Source organism: Ambystoma mexicanum, chromosome 1q (assembly GCF_040938575.1).
Source record: "Ambystoma mexicanum isolate Mex_15411 chromosome 1q, UKY_AmexF1_1, whole genome shotgun sequence".
NCBI lineage: Eukaryota > Metazoa > Chordata > Amphibia > Caudata > Ambystomatidae > Ambystoma > Ambystoma mexicanum.
Window position 1 is genome coordinate 1,354,889,404 of NC_090922.1, and position 17,447 is coordinate 1,354,906,850.

Sequence of the window (17,447 nt, forward strand, 5' to 3'; positions counted from 1 at the left end):
ATACTAAGTTGCAAAAAAATGGAAACCTATTGGTCCTTCAGTTTTCATAAAACACTGTTATTTGAGAAGGCGAAACGTGTAGACACTGTAGGAAAGAAGGAGAGACAGACGCGGGCCAATGGGAAGTGAGCGTCCCTCTCCTGGCCAATGGCAGACGAGTCATTGTTGTGGCTCTTTTTCTGGTCTGGTGGAAACTTCAGGCGCAACAATAGAGAGGGAGAGCGAGACGGGAGCGGACACGGAAGGGCTGCGTGTACCGGCGCTGCTGACACACTTGCAAACTTCCGCGGCTCAGGAGGAGGAGGCGGCGCGCAGAGCTGCGCCATTTTTGGTCCGGGCTAGAACAGGACACTGCGCGGATTCTGAAATTGGATGTTTTTTTTGAGTGAAATGGTAAAGGAACTCAAATGTGAGACTATGGAGGGCTGTGGAATCTTTAGATAGTGGGTGCATGTGTTTCTAAGGGGTTTGTGGGGGGGGGGGGGGGGGGTGTCTCGGGCAGAAGGGAGGACCGCCCTGGTCGGGTCTCTGCATTTAATTTACAGGGGAAATGTGAACCGATTTCACAGATAGAACGAAACAACCGCACTGGGCCACTTGGATTTCAATATTTTAAAAGTAATGATCTGTTGGCGAAGGGGCGGTTTTTTCATTTGTGGGTATGGTTTTTAAGCATCGTGTCTGAGCTGTTTTTGCGCAAGTTTTGACCAGGACGCGGAAGTTTAAAGAATTTAGATTTCTTTGTTGGTGTACTTTTGGGGGCGTAAATGCTGTACGGTGGAGTGCACATCTGGGCGCAAAAATCAGGTGCTTTCTTCGGTAGCTATACATCGGGCGTCGAGTGATGGGATTTTCCACTGCGCCAGTAGAATTGTAATTTTCCGTAAATCTTCCCGGATCTGGGCACAGCGTGCCGAGTCTGGTCGGGTTGCCCGTGCCAAGTGGGTTGCAGAGAGAGAACACCCTTACTAGGGTCGGACTGGGGCATAACATTGTCTCGGGCACCAATGAAACATTGGCCCACTATTACAAAAGGCAATTCATTCCTTTTTTGACAGAATGTTTGAATAGTACCCAAGGGGCAGGGGGTTTCACCACACGTGATGCACTCTGTGATGCCTTCGGCAACACTGGTCAAAACTACTACCCGCAGAGGGGAGTACCTCATCAACCCGGCCCAAAAGGTGACCCACTATGACCCAGCATTCTGCGTGTTCGGTTCGGGCATTGCCTTATAGGCCAGTCCGAGCCTGACCCGTGCCCACATAGGGAAAATAGACAACCCCTGTGCCCGGCTGAGCAGGCACTCAGGGCAATCCCCAGGCACTGATCAGCAGGGCAGTAGTAGGGCTTGCCAGCCAGGAGTGGCACGGCCGGGGATTCGCTGCAGGTGGCTTTGGGGCCCCCAGTGTTCCTGTTTTCCAGGAGTGGCCGGGGCGGGGATTCGCTGCAGGTGGCAGGGGTTGCTTTGCCCCCCTCCCCCTGTTCCTGTTTTCCAGGAGCGGCCCGGGCGGGGATTCGCTGCAGGTGGCAGTGGTGGCTTTGGGGCCCCCAGTGTTCCTCTTTTCCAGGAGTGGCACGGGCGGGGATTCGCTGCAGGTGGCAGGGGTGGCTTTGGGCCCCCCAGTGTTCCTGTTTTCTAGGAGTGGATCGGGCGGGGATTCGCTGCAGGTGGTAGTGGTGGATTTGGGGCCCCCAGTGTTCCTCTTTTCCAGGAGTGGCACGGGCGGGGATTTGCTGCAGGTGGCAGGGGTGGCTTTGGGCCCCCCAGTGTTCCTGTTTTCTAGGAGTGGATCGGGCGGGGATTCGCTGCAGGTGGCAGGGGTTGCTTTGGGGCCCCCAGTGTTACTGTTTTCCAGGAGTGGCCCGGGCGGGGATTCGCTGCAGGTGGCAGGGGTGGCTTTGGGCCCCTAGTGTTCCTGTTTTCCAGGAGTGGCCCGGGCGGGGATTCGCTGCAGGTGGCTTTGGGGCCCCAAGTGTTCCTGTTTTCCAGGAGTGGCCCGGGCGGGGATTCGCTGCAGGTGGCAGGGGTGGCTTTGGCCCCCCCAGTGTTCCTGTTTTCTAGGAGTGGTCCGGGCGGGGATTCGCTGCAGGTGTCAGGGGTTGCTTTGGGGGCCCCGGTGTTACTGTTTTTTTAAGGTTGTGTCGTGGGAGATGAGTTGCCGATTATCAGAGACGCGGTGTGCATTTGCCGACCTGCAGTAGCGGGTCTGAGGGTGGAGTGCTGGGGGCTGTGGAAGCGATCGGCTGGGACGTTTTATGTCATTTGGCGGGTCAGTGGTGGTAGCGATTGCTGACTGGTGACGGTCAGTGGCGGCACTGGGCTTTTTTGGGTACATTCATCCGTAGAGCTGGCAGGAGTGTAAATCGCCAGGTGTGAATGGGGGGAGTAGGTTCGTGGTGGCAAGGATGAACGTTGGATTGTAGGGGGTTAGTCTGGGTTGTCGGAAGAGATGATGGCCAGGGGTCGGGGATCTTGGTGGTAGGGGGTCTGTGATAGAGGTTCGTGTGGAGCATCAGGGAAGCTTGTGGGGGGCATTCTGGGTCAGAGGAACTGTTAATCAGACTGGGGTACTCAGTGGCAGGGAAGACTGTACAGTGGTCAGAGGTTAGACTGAGTCTTCGGTTAAGCTGGTGGTGAGTGCTGGGGGTCAGTCTGGGTCATCGGAAAAGCTGGGGGCAGGTGGCCAATGGTAGGGGTTACGTCTGGGTCAGCAGAGGAGCTAGTGGGCGGGGATAGGGGTACTCCGTGTCATCAGTGGAGTTGCTAGTCAGACACGGGGTTTCATAGTGGTCAGTAATAGGGGTTCGTCGGTGGGCAGCCAGGCAGGGACTGCTTGGGGAGACACCCCCTTTAATCGCCTTCTTTTCTTGGTAAGCTAGTTGAGGATGGAGCTGAGATCAGAAATGCCGGGCGGCCCTTCCGGGCAGCACTCCGCTGTCCCCCCGCACAGTTCCGCCGCCGCCGCAGCAGCCGTGGCCTCCCTGCCTGTGTCCGTGGCCAGCAGCCTCCTCCGTGGGCCCCCGCTGCTACTGAGGGCCACCGAGAAGTATCCGCGGACCCCCAAGTGCGCCCGCTGCCGGAACCACGGAGTCGTGTCGGCGCTCAAGGGCCACAAGCGCTACTGCCGCTGGAAGGACTGCCTGTGCGCCAAGTGCACCCTGATCGCCGAGCGCCAGCGCGTCATGGCGGCGCAAGTGGCGCTGCGCCGGCAGCAGGCGCAAGAGGAGAGCGAGGCCCGCGAACTTCAGCTACTCTACGGCACCGCCGAGGGCCTGGCCCTGGCCGCTGCCAACGGCATCCTGCCGCCCCGCCCGGCCTACGAGGTCTTCGGCACCGTCTGCGGCGACGGAGGCTCAGGTAAGGACACGGAAGGGAAGGGAGGTGGCTGTGGGAAGAAGCTGGGGTCTGGGATGTGTGAGGGGGCTTGAGTGCGGCTCTGGGGTGGACAAGAGTGCATGTTCGAGGAACCTCGGAAGCCAGAGGAAAGGAGGCACACACACACGCACACACGCACGCGGGGGATCACAGGGGCAGGGCAGGCCCGTGTGAGGGAGTACCCCTGCTAGCACTGACGTCCGGGTGCAAAGAGGGAAACCCTCCATTCCTGGGGTTCTTTGGCTCTCTGACACTGTTGAGAGTGAGACGGGCAAGCACGTGTGGCGCCCTATCGACATCCTCTGGGGCTGGTGGCGTGGGAGCCGTGTTGGTACAGGAAGGGGCGGCAGCAGGCCCATCGAGGGTCTCGGCTTCCAAGTTCGCACGGCGTGTTGCGAGGAGCCTGGAAGCGAGAGTGTCTTGCACACTCAGGGTCCCTGGGTGGGCACCGGCCACATGGACTGTTTCACGAGAAGAGTGGGGTCTCTGCACAGGGAGGGCGTGCGCCCCACATTTAACCACCGATGGTCTTGAGTAGCCGGGTACTCGGCGCAGAGAAAGTGGCACACTCACTGCAGATCTATAAACGGCGAGGGGGCGCAACTTCCGGGCAGAGGGTGGGCACGAGGAGTTCCGCAGAGACCAATAGATGGATTTGAGGGTGTGGGAGGGGGCATCTCGTTGTATCTACACCGCTTGGAAGAGAGCAAACTGCGCCACCCAATAGTCCAGAGGGCACACAACGCAGGGTTCCTATGGGTGCACAACGCAGCACCGTGTGGTGTGTTCGCTCGCGCCCGACACAAACGTCTGCCCGATTGTCTGGAAGGCTGAAAAGGCAGGTTTCAAGTAGTGCGCCATTTTCTTGCAACGGCTCCCCCGGTGTTTCCGCCATTGCCTGTGAAGGGTGGGGCGCACCTGCGGGGTGCAGCAGTCCCCCTGCCGTAGCGGCCCTGCACAGCCTGGCTGCGCCGAGAAGGGGGCGCCCCACGCCTCTTCAGGCTCTGCTCCCTGCAAATCACTCAGTGCGGCCTATACGCGAGCTGCTCTCGCGACTCCTGCGAAACGAGGTCCATCAACACACAGCAGAGCGCATATTACAAGAATGCAGATACTTTAAACTAAGTGACCATGAAAATATGTAACGGCCATGCCACCCCCTCAACATGCATCAGACTTTAAACAAGTGTAACGTGCAGCACTGTTGGGAACACGCGCACATCTGCTGTATGGCTCTGACCATGGGACATCCTGGCACACACTCTGGGACAGCGGCCTTCAACATCCGGGCATACCCACTCTGAACTGCTAGGCACCAGGCCATCCCTCTGTAGAACACAAAGGAGCGTGACTCACTGGGCCCACACACTCTAGAACTGGGGACTGCAACCTGTGGCGCAGATGTTTTGGACCACAACCCCCATGTTCGCTCGCCATTGACTTGCAGGCTAAGGATGATGGGAGTTGTACCCCAAAACATCTGTATAGGCAAAGGCTGCAGACTCCTGCTATAGAACACTACACGGGCCTATATTGCCAACCCACGCTGCCATTGCTGCCCAGGGTTCTAGATCGGCACGCCCTCTCAGTAAACTCTAGACAAATACCAGGAGGTCATGTCCAGCTTCTAACCCCACTCTAGAAAACGACTGAGCGAGCTGCCAATGCAAACCACATTTCATAGCACTGGAAGGAGGGCACCGCCAGCGAGTAGGCTACAGAAATGGCACACTCTAGAACAGGGCCCCTCAAGATTGGACCCCCAGCACCCAATTCACCCCGTGTTTTCTGGCTAGTCACACCAAAGCATTTGCATACAGTACATCTAAATGGGAGTTATTTACATGGACACATGCTATCCTCAAAACCCGGCCTGGATTGGGTTCCCGAGGCCCAGGCTGGGATACCCTTGCTCCAAACCAATGGAACAGAGCACACCTAGCAACCCGAATATAAAAGAGTGTCGGAAAGACACCCCGTGCCAATACTCTAGAACACCACATCAGAGTCTACAACTGTACTGGGAGAGCACACCACCAACGCACGCCCTAAAACACCACATTGCTCATTCACCCCAATGCCTAGAACAAGATTATGAAGGCACATAGTGCCAGCAGGATCTAGAACAACACACGACAGAGACACCATGAAAGCACACTGTACACAGCAATAGAAGCAGCACACTCTAGAACACCACCAGAAGGGCACTCATTAAAACACCCCTCACTAAGACGGCCACTACAATGTAGAACACTACACAATGGAGACACCATGAAAGCACACTCTACACAGCAATAGAAGCCGCACACTCTAGAACACCACAAGAACAATTATTAAAACGCCCCCCAGAAGACGGCCACTACATTGTAGAACACAAGATGGAGACACCATGAAAGCACACTCTACACAGCAATAGAAGCAGCACACTCTAGAACACCACAAGAAGGACACTTATTAAAACACACCTCAGAAGACGGCCACTACACTGTAGAACACTACACGATGGAGACACCATAAAAGCACACTCTACACAGCAATAGAAGCCACACACTCTAGAACACCACACAAAGGACACTTATTAACCGACACCCCCGCGACCCGCCTCCAGCAGACTGCCACTACATTGTAGAACTCTACACGATGGAGACACCATGAACGCACACTATACACAGCAATAGAAGCAGCACACTCTAGAACACCACAAGAAGGACACATTAACCCACACCGCCCACCCGCCTCCAGAAGACGGCCACTACATTGTAGAACACTACACGATGGAGACACCATGGAAGCACACTCCACACAGCAAAAAAAGCAGCACAGTCTAGAACGCCACAAGAAGGACACTTATTAACCCCCCCCCCCACCTCCCGCCTCCAGAAGACGGCCACTACATTGTACAACACTACATGATGGAGACACCATGGAAGCACACTCTACACAGTAAAAGAAGCAGCACACTGTAGAACACCACAAGGAGGACACTTATTAAAACACACTCCAGAAGACGGCCACTAGTAGAACACTACACCGTGGAGACTCCATGAAGACAGAGTCACTACAAGGGCACACATCAAAGCGCATTCTATCAAACTACACGAAGGCCACTCCCTGCCATTAGTTCCTAGAACACACGGACAGTCTGTCAGTGCACACTGCGGACCACTGTGGGCCTCAGTTACAAAGCATTTTTCAGTGGGAAAATACTATTCAAAACATTAAAAAAAAAAAAATCAGGCCCTTCAAGTACAATCATACTTTAACACTCCCTAGGGCGAGGACTCTCACCAAAAAGCTTTAGAAGGCCCTGCCCTCCCATCAAATAGTCCCACGAGGGCGTACTCCAGAATGGCAAACTGCCCCTACAAAAGTACTAATATGGAGAACGCTAGGCGGGTGCCGCCTGCCATGAAATAAAATGCTCCGCTCCTAAAATCCCCATCACATATGTACACGCTGAGGTAGTGGACCCCTGGCAGAAACATTCTGAAAATACTTGCCAACATGACCCATTCTAATCTTTGCATTGTGGGATGTGTAGTTCCACTTTTTCCATTATAAAACTCGGACTCCAGAAATACATTTGAACCCCAATACTAGAGTGGGGTTTGCAGCCCTCACACTGCTGGAACTTGAAGCCGCATGCGTTCATTGGATGGGTGCCTGCTAAGCTCTGATACTTCCAAGCTGCAAGGCTCTATGCCAGTGGTATTCAAACTTTTTTATGCCGACCCCTCTCTTGAGTAAAAATGTTGTTGCCAAGCACTCCCTCCCCCCCAACCCTTGAGTAGAAATATTGCTTCTGGGCCCCAATAGACATAATTTCTGATGATATTTTCTATTCAAATCAGTCACCGGAATCCCTTTTGGAAGAGCCTTGCACCCCCACCCCCTGACATCCTTTGGCCCCCAGTTGGAAGACCACTGCTGTACACACTGGCACTTTCTATGCCACTGTGAGGCTGGCATATTCTAGCATGGAAAGGTACCGGGTGTCATAAAACACAAAGGACCGTGCAAGAGTGGGGATTGCCTCTCCCACGGCGGATGTTAATTCGAACACCCCCAAGCTTCTCATGAATCCAGACCCCTCGCAGATGCCTTGCAAATTAAAACAGGAAGAGCGAAATCGGGAGAACATTTAAGGAGGAAGTTTAGCCTTTCTCCGTGTGGTGGGGATTCGCAGCTTCCGTACCTCTAGGCGCTAGAAGACGCATGTTTGTCAATTGATATTCGAATACGTTCGTTTGATGACTAATCTTGGAGTGAGTGCGGTACTACCCGGGCCGATATGGCTGGGGATGAGCTGCCATGGCCAGAGCCTATCCTGCGCCCTGGGTTATTTGGGGTCACTAGCTCAGTATCTCACGGATCTTACATTTTTGCAAAGAAAATGTGGAATTCACCGGTTTCCGTTGCCGTTCAGATCTGTACAGAGGACTCCGTTGTCTGTCTGCGCTCAACGATGGAGCGTGAACGGGTTCCTGTCCTTGACACATTTGCAATATTCGTAGGACTGTGTGAAGAGTTCGTTTCCACAGTGGGATACAGACCTCGGGCGTATTCTTGAGTCGCCCAGACGGCGAACGCGTTCAGTCCGGAGGCAGCGACACTGATAACATTGCGGCATTGTGTATACATTTAACAAAGTGAGGAAAAATCGCTAACACTGGCAAAAAGACAAAATTAATGTTATATATATATATGTCCATGAGCGCACACTCACGCACATATATTCGCATTACCCGGGGTAAAACTGCACCAGAAAAGTAATCAAGAGTCGGTTTTTCCTAATTGTACTATTTGCCGGGCCCGGGCACCGAGACAAACAGGTCCGCGAACTTGTGCCATAAAGTGGCAGTCTCCGTTTCTTTAATTATTTCTTCCTATACTTTTCTGTGATTTTTTGTTTTTGTTTAGCGGACTTCTCTCCACTATATACTTTGACAGCCTGGTCCGATTTAAAAATCAATCGCCAAGATCGGCTTCAATTGGGCGAACAGACACCAAGAATTCCGTGCTCTTTCCACCTTTAGTAACGCCGGACTCGGACGGCACTTGCGTTCTCTGGGTGTTAACAGCTCCTTTAAGTTGCCGGCCATCCGTTTCCGCACGGATTCGATTCTGCGTTTGCCCAGAATAGGGAGCGAGTAGCCCGTCTCTCAGAAATAATTCCAGAACCAAAGAGTGGAACCGGAGATGTTTGATTCTCTCGATGAGGGGTGTGATATACGTCTCCCTTTCAGAAATAATTTGAAAGCCAGAGAGAAATGTAGGCGAATGCAGATGACCAGATCCGTACAATAGTAGAACCCCTTGCAGCCCCCCCACCCCACCCCACCCCACCCACACACCTACCTACCCCAGGGGAACATATATCTTGCACTAGCTATGTAGCTCAATTTGGCTGACTGATATGTAGATTATTATATGGCAAAGATATCAATTGCTCTGTAGCTGGAGAGAGGTGGATGAAATATAGGTGTATATATGGGATGGTTCGTTTCTACAGACCCCGATTCCTCGGGGCCTTGGTGGTATTTCGATTTCTATGTGTGGATGTAGAGTTTATTCGGACCCAGTTCTACAGGGGGCTCAGTGGTATTTCGATTACTATGCGTGTGTGTGTAGAGTTTATACTGACTCCAGTTCCTCGGAGTGTTTGGGGGGAGGGGGAGTGCTAGGTGATATTTAGATGGCTGTATGTGAGTGTAAAGTTTATACTGACCCTAATTCTTCATGGGGTGGTATTTCGGTTACTATGTGTGGGTATAGAGTGTATGCCGACACCAGTTCTCCAGGGCCTGGGTGGTATTTCGATTACCATATGTGGGTTTAGAGTATATACTGACTCCTGTTCCTCGGTGTGGGGGGCTAGGGGATGTTTAACTAACTATATCTGAGTGTAAAGATTATACTGCCCCAGTTATTCACTATATGTGGGTGAAGAGTGTATGCTGACACCAGTTATTCAGGGGGCAGGGTGGTATTTCAAATACTGTGTGTGGTTGTACAATTTATACTGACCCCAGTTCTCCAGGGGCCTGGATGGTATGTGTGGGTGTAGAGTTTATACTAACAGCAGTTATTCAGGGGGCTAGGTGATTATTATATGTGATGTCACGTTTATAATGAGCCCCAGTTGTTCATAGGGTTGGGTGGCATTTCGATTAATAAGGGGGAGTGTAGAGTTTATACTGACTCCAGTTCTTCAGAGAGCGGGGTGCTATTGAGATGACTGTATGTGAGTGTACATTTTATAAGTACCCCAGTTGTGCATTGGGCTGGTTGGTATTTATTTTACCTTATGTGGATGTAGAGTTTATACTGATTCCAGTTCCTCGGGGGGCGAGAGGGGGGGGGGGGGGGTATTGAGGTATTTCGATGACTATGCGTGGGTGTATATACTGACTCCAGTTCATCAGGAGCTTAGTGGGTATGTAGATGACTCTATTTCAGTGTCAAGTTTATAATGACGCCAGCTGGTCATGGGGCTGCGTGGTGTCGATTACTATGTGTGAGTGTGGAGTTTATACTGACTCCAGTTCCTCAGGGGGCTAGGAAATATTTAGATTACTTTATGAAAGTGTAAAGTGTGGGGCTGGGTGGTATTTCGATTGCCGTGTGTTTGTGTGCGAGTGTATAGTTTATATTGACTCAAGTTCTTCAGGGAGCGGTGTGGTATTTCTATTACCATATGTGGGTGTAGAGTTTATACCGACTCTAGTTCTTCAGAGAGCTGGGTGGTATTCATGTTACATGTGTAGGTGTAGAGTTTATGCTGACCCAGGTCCTCAGAGGGGCGGGGGGGGGAGGGATGTGAGGGTATACGGACCCCAGTTCCTCATGGGGCTGTGTGGCATTGAGTTTACTACATGCGAGTGTAGAGTTATTCTGGCCGCCCCATTTATTCTGAAGGGTGGGTGCTTAGAATAAAATTAAACGGGGGTATCTATTTCTACCAACCTCGGTCCCGCTGGTGGCAGGGTAGTACCTAGATTACTATATGTGTATGCATAGTTTCTAAGGACCCCAGTTCTCGCGGGGCTGCATGGTATGCTCGTGTATAATATTAAATGGGGAGATGTATAGTTTCTACGACTCCTCTTAAACAGCAGGCAGGTATTTATTTTCACTTTTTTTATTTTTTATTAGTACATGGGGGTGTATAGTTCCTACTGACCCCAGATCTGCAGTGGGGGTGTTGCTGGTGTTTAGTTACTCCAGTTTTTCACGGTACTGGTCGATATGTAAATGCCCCTCAGGGGATGCTGTCATTTAACGTCCACTTTGCACCCTGTGACTGCCTTTGAAGTATCCGGCCAGTTTTCTCATGTTTGTTCCCTTTTTTTTCTTCCCTTTCAGAGCCCAAGCTTCAGAAATTCGAGCTGTTCCCTAAGACCATGATGCAGCGCTGCCTGACGCCCCAGCAGTCGCCAGCGGCCGGGAAGCCGGTATCCACGGACGGGGAGTCCGTCTCCGGCAGCGTGCCCGGCGCCTCGTCCCCGGAAGCGCGCCCGGGCTCCGAGAACGGCGACGGCGAGTCCTTCCTCGGCTCGCCCCTCTCCAAGGTCCCGAAGGAAGGCGGCGGCGGCGGCGACGACAACAACAACAGCCCGGGCTCCATCAGCCCCCTGGGCTCGGACTCCGGCTCCGAGGCGGACAAGGACGAGCCGGAAGCGTCGCCCTCCTCGGTGGCGGCGGCGGGAGCGCGCCCGCGCGCGCCCCTGGACATCCTGACGCGCGTCTTCCCCACGCACCGGCGCGGCGTGCTCGAGCTCGTACTGCAGGGCTGCGGCGGCGACGTGGTGCAGGCCATCGAGCAGATCCTCAACAACCGCGGCCCGGACAAGGCCGCCGAGGAGGCCTGGGCCCGCGAGGGCGCGCTGCAGGGCCTGCAGGCCGCGCCCTCCGCCAGCCACCGGCCGCTGATAGCCGGGGCCATGACGCCGGCCATCGGCGCGCTGGGCAACCGCTCCGCCTTCTCCCCCCTGCAGCCCAACGCCACCCACTTCGGCCCCGAGGCCGGCGCCTACCCGCTGGGCACCCACCTGGGCCTGAACCCGCTGAGACTGGCCTACTCGGCGCACAGCAGAGGACTGGCCTTCATGACGCCCTACTCCACGGCGGGGCTCATGCCCACGCTGGGCTTCCGGCCGCCCATGGACTACGCCTTCAGCGACCTCATGCGGGACCGCTCCAGCCTGCACAAGGACCAGGTCTACAGCACCGGCCTGTACGGGCCCATGGTCAACAACAGCACGGAGAAGCCCTGAGTGCACAGCACGGCGCTGCGTCCTGTACAGGGGCCCACAGGGGCTGCCGTGTAGCCCACCTGCAGTGCAGTATATAGAGTGCGGCACGGCTCCGCACGGTGCAGACACATAGTGCTTTGGTTCTAAAGTGCAGTGCGCAAAGACTACCTGGTTCAATGCACATACAAAGGCTAATATACAATGAGACGAATGCACAGTGTATGTACAGCAAAAAGCGCAGTGCACATGCAGCGCGTTACAAGTACAATGCATTTAATCTACAGTAATGTGCACCCCAAACTCAGCACATCGTTCAATGCAGCGCGTTGAATATTAATATTGAATATTAAGTACAGCACATACACACTGCAGGAAATATACGGTGCAAAGTATATACAATGTGGCGAAAATACGGTCCGTGCTAATGTATATACAGTGCCGTAAAATTGCCCGTACACTGCATGCACAGTGTATCCACAGTAGAGTGCATGATGACTTGTTTTTCGCCTCACGGCTGGTTGTCCATCCAGAGACATTAATACAACAAAAAAAACACAACTTGGAAGAAAGGGATATTGACTATTTATGCCTAAGTAACTTTCAAGAAGATTGCGAGACTGACCCTTTCTCGGCGTGAACAACTCACTGCAGGAGCAGCAGCAAACACGGAGCGAAAATGAAATGCTCAACGGGACCAGAGACGACTTCACCCCAGAGGCAAACACAATGACATTTTAAATGCGCCCTGAAGCCCTGGTGGAGAGTTGCTAAGGAACACTTGAATTTTGCCAGCCGCACGCGCTGCTTTGGCGCGATTTCGTGTGTGTTTCAAACATTATAAATATGTATGTACGTATATATGTATATATTCAAGCACGTGTAATGTTACACAGCCGGGCTCTAAATTATGAATGTAATCTGTAGGTGAAAGTTTGTATCAATGTTAGATCGTTCTGCTGGTCCTGACACAGAATAGAGACTTTAAGTTGGGGGCGCTTTTCAGATGTGCATATAATGCTGGACATTAAATTATCTGTGACTATTTAGAAACCAACAAGCAACCCTCCGGTGGTTAATATTTCGGGGAGCCCTACAACATCGACGCTGCGTGTCCGAATTGTGAAGACCCGCCACCCCAACCCCCCCAACCCAACAAAAATACACACACACGTGGTCCACTACTGTTAACGGTTATTTCGTGCATTTTCTTTACGAGAAATGTTTAGCAATAAATGTATTTTCTAAAAAAAAAACACGACGCGTATGTTACAATCGATGTATATAGCCTGGGATACACGAATTTAGCAAGGACGACAAGTGCAATCAGCGATCTGAACATGTGATGAAACCCAATCTTTCTGCTCGGCCATGACACTTTTCTCAGCGTGTTTGCCCCGAGGGTCGGGTCGGGTCGAGCGCGGTCTACAGGAACCATTACGAAAAATGCTGCGAAATAGCGCTAGTTTGTCCAGCGCTGAAGTTCTAACCACACCCCTGTGCCATCCATGAGGACATTGGTTACTTTTTCGTCAGGGTAGTTCCATCTTTGATTAATTCATTTTGACGTTCCTTCCTCTCCTCTCTCTTCTTTTTATCCTCTTCGGCCGTCCCTTCACCCCTGTAGTCTCTAGTTTTTCCGACTTTTTTTTAATACTTCCCACATTTTACTTTTCCTTTATTTTATTTCTTTAATATTTCTTTCTTTCTCATCCTTTCCCTTTCGTACCATAGTTCTTTCTTTCTTCGTCTCTCTCTTTTTCTCCTCTTCGGCGCCTCTACCCGCCCAGTTCCCATTTTATGGCCCCTTGTTATCTTTTTTCTCCTCTCTCTTCTTTTTCTTCTCTTCGGCGCCTCTTCCCCCCACACCTTTTGGTCTAATTTTTTCGACTCCTTTTAATACTTTACACATTTTACATTTCCTTTATTTTATGTCCTTCCTATTTCTTTCCCTCTTTCCTTTTTTTATGCGTTCTTTTTTTTGTCTTTTTCTCCTCGCCTGCACCTCTTCCCCCCTCAGTCTCTCCTTTTTATCCTTCCCACGTGTTACTGCTTCTTTCTTTGTTTCTTTATTTCTTTCTCACTTTCTCTTGCTTTCATTTAGTCTTTCATTCGTTCCTTCGCTCCTTCCTCTCCTCTATTTTCTTCTCTTGAATACTTCCCCAGTCTTTCATTTTTCTGTTCCTTTTTAATCCATCCCACATTTTATTGTTTTTCCCCCCCATTTTTCTTACTTTCATTTAGTCGTTCTTCCATTTGAACCTTCGCTTCTTCCTCCCCCTCCTGTTTTCTCCTCTTGAGCGCCCACTTCCCCTCTCCGTCTCTCTAGTTTATCCCTTCCATATTTCACCCTTCCTTACTTTCATTCCCCCTCTTTCTGTCATTCTTTTCTTGATGGCCATTCTTTTCGTATCTTTTATGTTTCTGACATTCGTTCGCATTTCCTTCCTTGATAAAGTTAAACAGACAGTCGCTTGTATGTATTTTTAATTTGCAATCCTATGCTAAACTTTGATAGCTTTCGCTTTCTTCCGCACAGCTTTCTTTTTCGTTCATTTGCATGTTTTGTTTTTATTTCTCTTTATCTTTCAGGCTAATGCTGTACACCCACACACAGGTAACATGCAAGCAGGCAGGCCAACTATGCCAGCGCTTGCTCTGTTTCCCTCTTCATCTTTCAGGCTACTTCTGTACACCCACACACTGGTACCATGCAAGCAGGCAGGCCAACTATGCCAGCGCTTGCTCTGTTTCCCTCTTTATCTTTCAGGCTAATGCTGTACACCCACACACTGGTAACATGCAAGCAGGCAGGCCGGCTATGCCAACGCTTGCTCTGTTTCCCTCTTTATCTTTCAGGCTAATGCTGTACACCCACCCACACACTGGTACCATACAAGCAGGTAGGCCGACTATGCCAGCGCTTGCTCTGTTTCCCTCTTTATCTTTCCGGCTAATGCTGTACACCCACACACTGGTACCATGCAAGCAGGCAGGCCGACTATGCCAACACTTGCTCTGTTTCCCTCTTTATCTTTCAGGCTAATGCTGTAGACCCACACACTGGTACCATGCAAGCAGGCAGGCCGGCTATGCCAACGCTTGCTCTGCTTCCCTCTTCATCTTTCAGGCTACTTCTGTACACCCACACACTGGTACCATGCAAGCAGGTAGGCCGACTATGCCAACGCTTGCTCAGTTTCCCTCTTTATCTTTCAGGCTAATGCTGTACACCCACACACTGGTACCATGCAAGCAGGTAGGCCGACTATGCCAGCGCTTGCTCTGTTTCCCTATTTATCTTTCAGGCTAATGCTGTACACCCACACACTGGTACCATGCAAGTAGGCAGGCCGACTGTGCCAACACTTGCTCTGTTTCCCTCTTCATCTTTCAGGCTAATGCTGTAAACCCACACACTGGTACCATGCAAGCAGGCAGGCCGACTATGCCAACACTTGCTCTGTTTCCCACTTCATCTTTCAGGCTACTTCTGTATCTTTCAGGGTACTTCTGTACACCCACACACTGGTACCATGCAAGTAGGCAGGCCGACTATGCCAGCGCTTGCTCTGTTTCCCACTTCATCTTTCAGGCTACTTCTGTACACCCACGCAGGTAACATGCAAGCAAGTAGGCTGCCTATGCCAGCGCTTGCTCTGTTTCCCTCTTCATCTTTCAGGCTACTTCTGTATCTTTCAGGGTACTTCTGTACACCCACACACTGGTACCATGCAAGTAGGCAGGCCGACTATGCCAGCGCTTGCTCTGTTTCCCACTTCATCTTTCAGGCTACTTCTGTACACCCACACACTGGTACCATGCAAGCAGGCAGGCCGACTATGCCAGCGCTAGCTCTGTTTCCCTCTTTTTCTTTCAGGCTAATGCTGTACACCCACACACGGGTACCATGCAAGCAGGTATGCCGACTATGCCAACGCTTGTTCTGTTTCCCTCTTTATCTTTCAGGCTACTTCTGTATCTTTCAGGGTACTTCTGTACACCCGCACACTGGTACCATGCAAGCAAGCAGGCAGGCCGACTATGCCAGCGCTTGCTCTGTTTCCCTCTTTTTCTTTCAGGCTTCTTCTGTACACCCACACACTGGTACGATGCAAGCGGGCAGGCCGACTATGCCAACGCCTGCTCTGTTTCCCTCTTTATCTTTCAGGCTAATGCTGTACACCCACACACACTGGTACCATGCAAGCAGGCAGGCCGACTATGCCAGCGCTTGCTCTGTTTCCCTCTTTTTCTTTCAGGCTAATGCTGTACACCCACACACTGGTACCATGCAAGCAGGCAGGCCGACTATGCCAGCGCTTGCTCTGTTTCCCTCTTCATCTTTCAGGCTACTTCTGTATCTTTCAGGGTACTTCTGTACACCCACACACTGGTACCATGCAAGCAGGCAGGCCGACTATGCCAGCGCTTGCTCCGTTTCCCTCTTTTTCTTTCAGGCTACTTCTGTACACCCACACACTGATACCATGCAAGCGGGCAGGCCGACTATGCCAACGCCTGCTCTGTTTCCCTCTTCTTTCAGGCTAATGCTGTACACCCACACACCGGTACCATGCAAGCAGGTAGGCCGACTATGCCAACGCTTGCTCAGTTTCCCTCTTTATCTTTCAGGCTAATGCTGTACACCCACACACTGGTACCATGCAAGCAGGTAGGCCGACTATGCCAGCGCTTGCTCTGTTTCCCTCTTTATCTTTCAGGCTAATGCTGTACACCCACACACACTGCTACCATGCAAGCAGGCAGGCCGACTATGTCAGCGCTTGCTCTGTTTCCCTCTTTTTCTTTCAGGCTAATGCTGTACACACACACACTGGTACCATGCAAGCAGGCAGGCCGACTATGCCAGCGCTTGCTCTGTTTCCCTCTTCATCTTTCAGGCTACTTCTGTATCTTTCAGGGTACTTCTGTACACCCACACACTGGTACCATGCAAGTAGGCAGGCCGACTATGCCAGCGCTTGCTCTGTTTCCCTCTTTTTCTTTCAGGCTACTTCTGTACACCCACACACTGATACCATGCAAGCGGGCAGGCCGACTATGCCAACGCCTGCTCTGTTTCCCTCTTTATCTTTCAGGCTAATGCTGTACACCCACACACACTGGTAACACGCAGGCAGATAGGCAGGCCGACTATGCCAGCGCTGGCTCTGTTTCCCTCTTTATCTTTCAGGCTAATGCTGTACACCCACACACTGGTACCATGCAAGCAGGCAGTCCGACTATGCCAGAGCTTGCTCTGTTTCTCTCTTTCTTTCTGGCTACTTCTGTACACCCACACACTGGTACCATGCAAGCGGGCAGGCCGACTATGCCAACGCTCGCCCTGTTTCCCTCTTTATCTTTCAGGCTAATGCTGTACACCCACACACTGGTACCATGCAAGCAGGCATGCCGACTATGCCAACACTTGCTCTGTTTCCCTCTTTATCTTTCAGGCTAATGCTGTACACCCACACACAGGTAACATGCAAGCAGGTAGTCCTTCTATGCCAGCGCTTGCTCTGTTTCCCTCTTCATCTCTCAGGCTACTTCTGTACACCCACACACTGGTACCATGCAAGCAGGCAGTCCGACTATGCCAGCGCTTGCTCTGTTTCCCTCTTTCTTTCTGGCTACTTCTGTACACCCACACACTGGTACCATGCAAGCGGGCAGGCCGACTATGCCAACGCTCGCCCTGTTTCCCTCTTTATCTTTCAGGCTAATGCTGTACACCCACACACTGGTACCATGCAAGCAGGCAGGCCGACTATGCCAACACTTGCTCTGTTTCCCTCTTTATCTTTCAG

General features: G+C 51.9%; 1 protein-coding gene across 3 annotated transcripts; it reads left to right on the top strand.

Annotated features, from left to right (window-relative positions):
• The first annotated feature begins 221 nt into the window (after nucleotides 1-221).
• Nucleotides 222-12,887, top strand: DMRTA2 (DMRT like family A2). 3 transcript variants are annotated; one of them, XM_069642223.1, is made up of 3 exons: nucleotides 222-393; nucleotides 2,880-3,361; nucleotides 10,745-12,887. In XM_069642223.1, the coding sequence occupies exons 2-3, from the start codon at nucleotides 2,890-2,892 to the stop codon at nucleotides 11,653-11,655; spliced, it is 1,383 nt and encodes a 460-aa protein (XP_069498324.1). In that variant the 5' UTR covers nucleotides 222-393; nucleotides 2,880-2,889; the 3' UTR covers nucleotides 11,656-12,887. The 3 variants fall into 3 exon arrangements, with proteins under 3 accessions (XP_069498324.1, XP_069498322.1, XP_069498323.1); XM_069642221.1 differs by having other exon boundaries at nucleotides 2,884-3,361; XM_069642222.1 differs by lacking the exon at nucleotides 222-393 and having other exon boundaries at nucleotides 505-3,361.
• Nucleotides 12,888-17,447: the final 4,560 nt, after the last annotated feature.

What these genes read in the sequence shown, in the direction of transcription:
- DMRTA2 (XM_069642221.1), top strand. Translation starts at nt 373, where the DNA reads ATGTTTTTTTTGAGTGAAATG. An exon ending in TGTTTTTTTTGAGTGAAATG is followed by an intron (nt 394 to 2,883) that starts GTAAAGGAACTC and finishes TTGGTAAGCTAG; the next exon opens with TTGAGGATGGAGCTGAGATC. An exon ending in CTGCGGCGACGGAGGCTCAG is followed by an intron (nt 3,362 to 10,744) that starts GTAAGGACACGG and finishes CTTCCCTTTCAG; the next exon opens with AGCCCAAGCTTCAGAAATTC.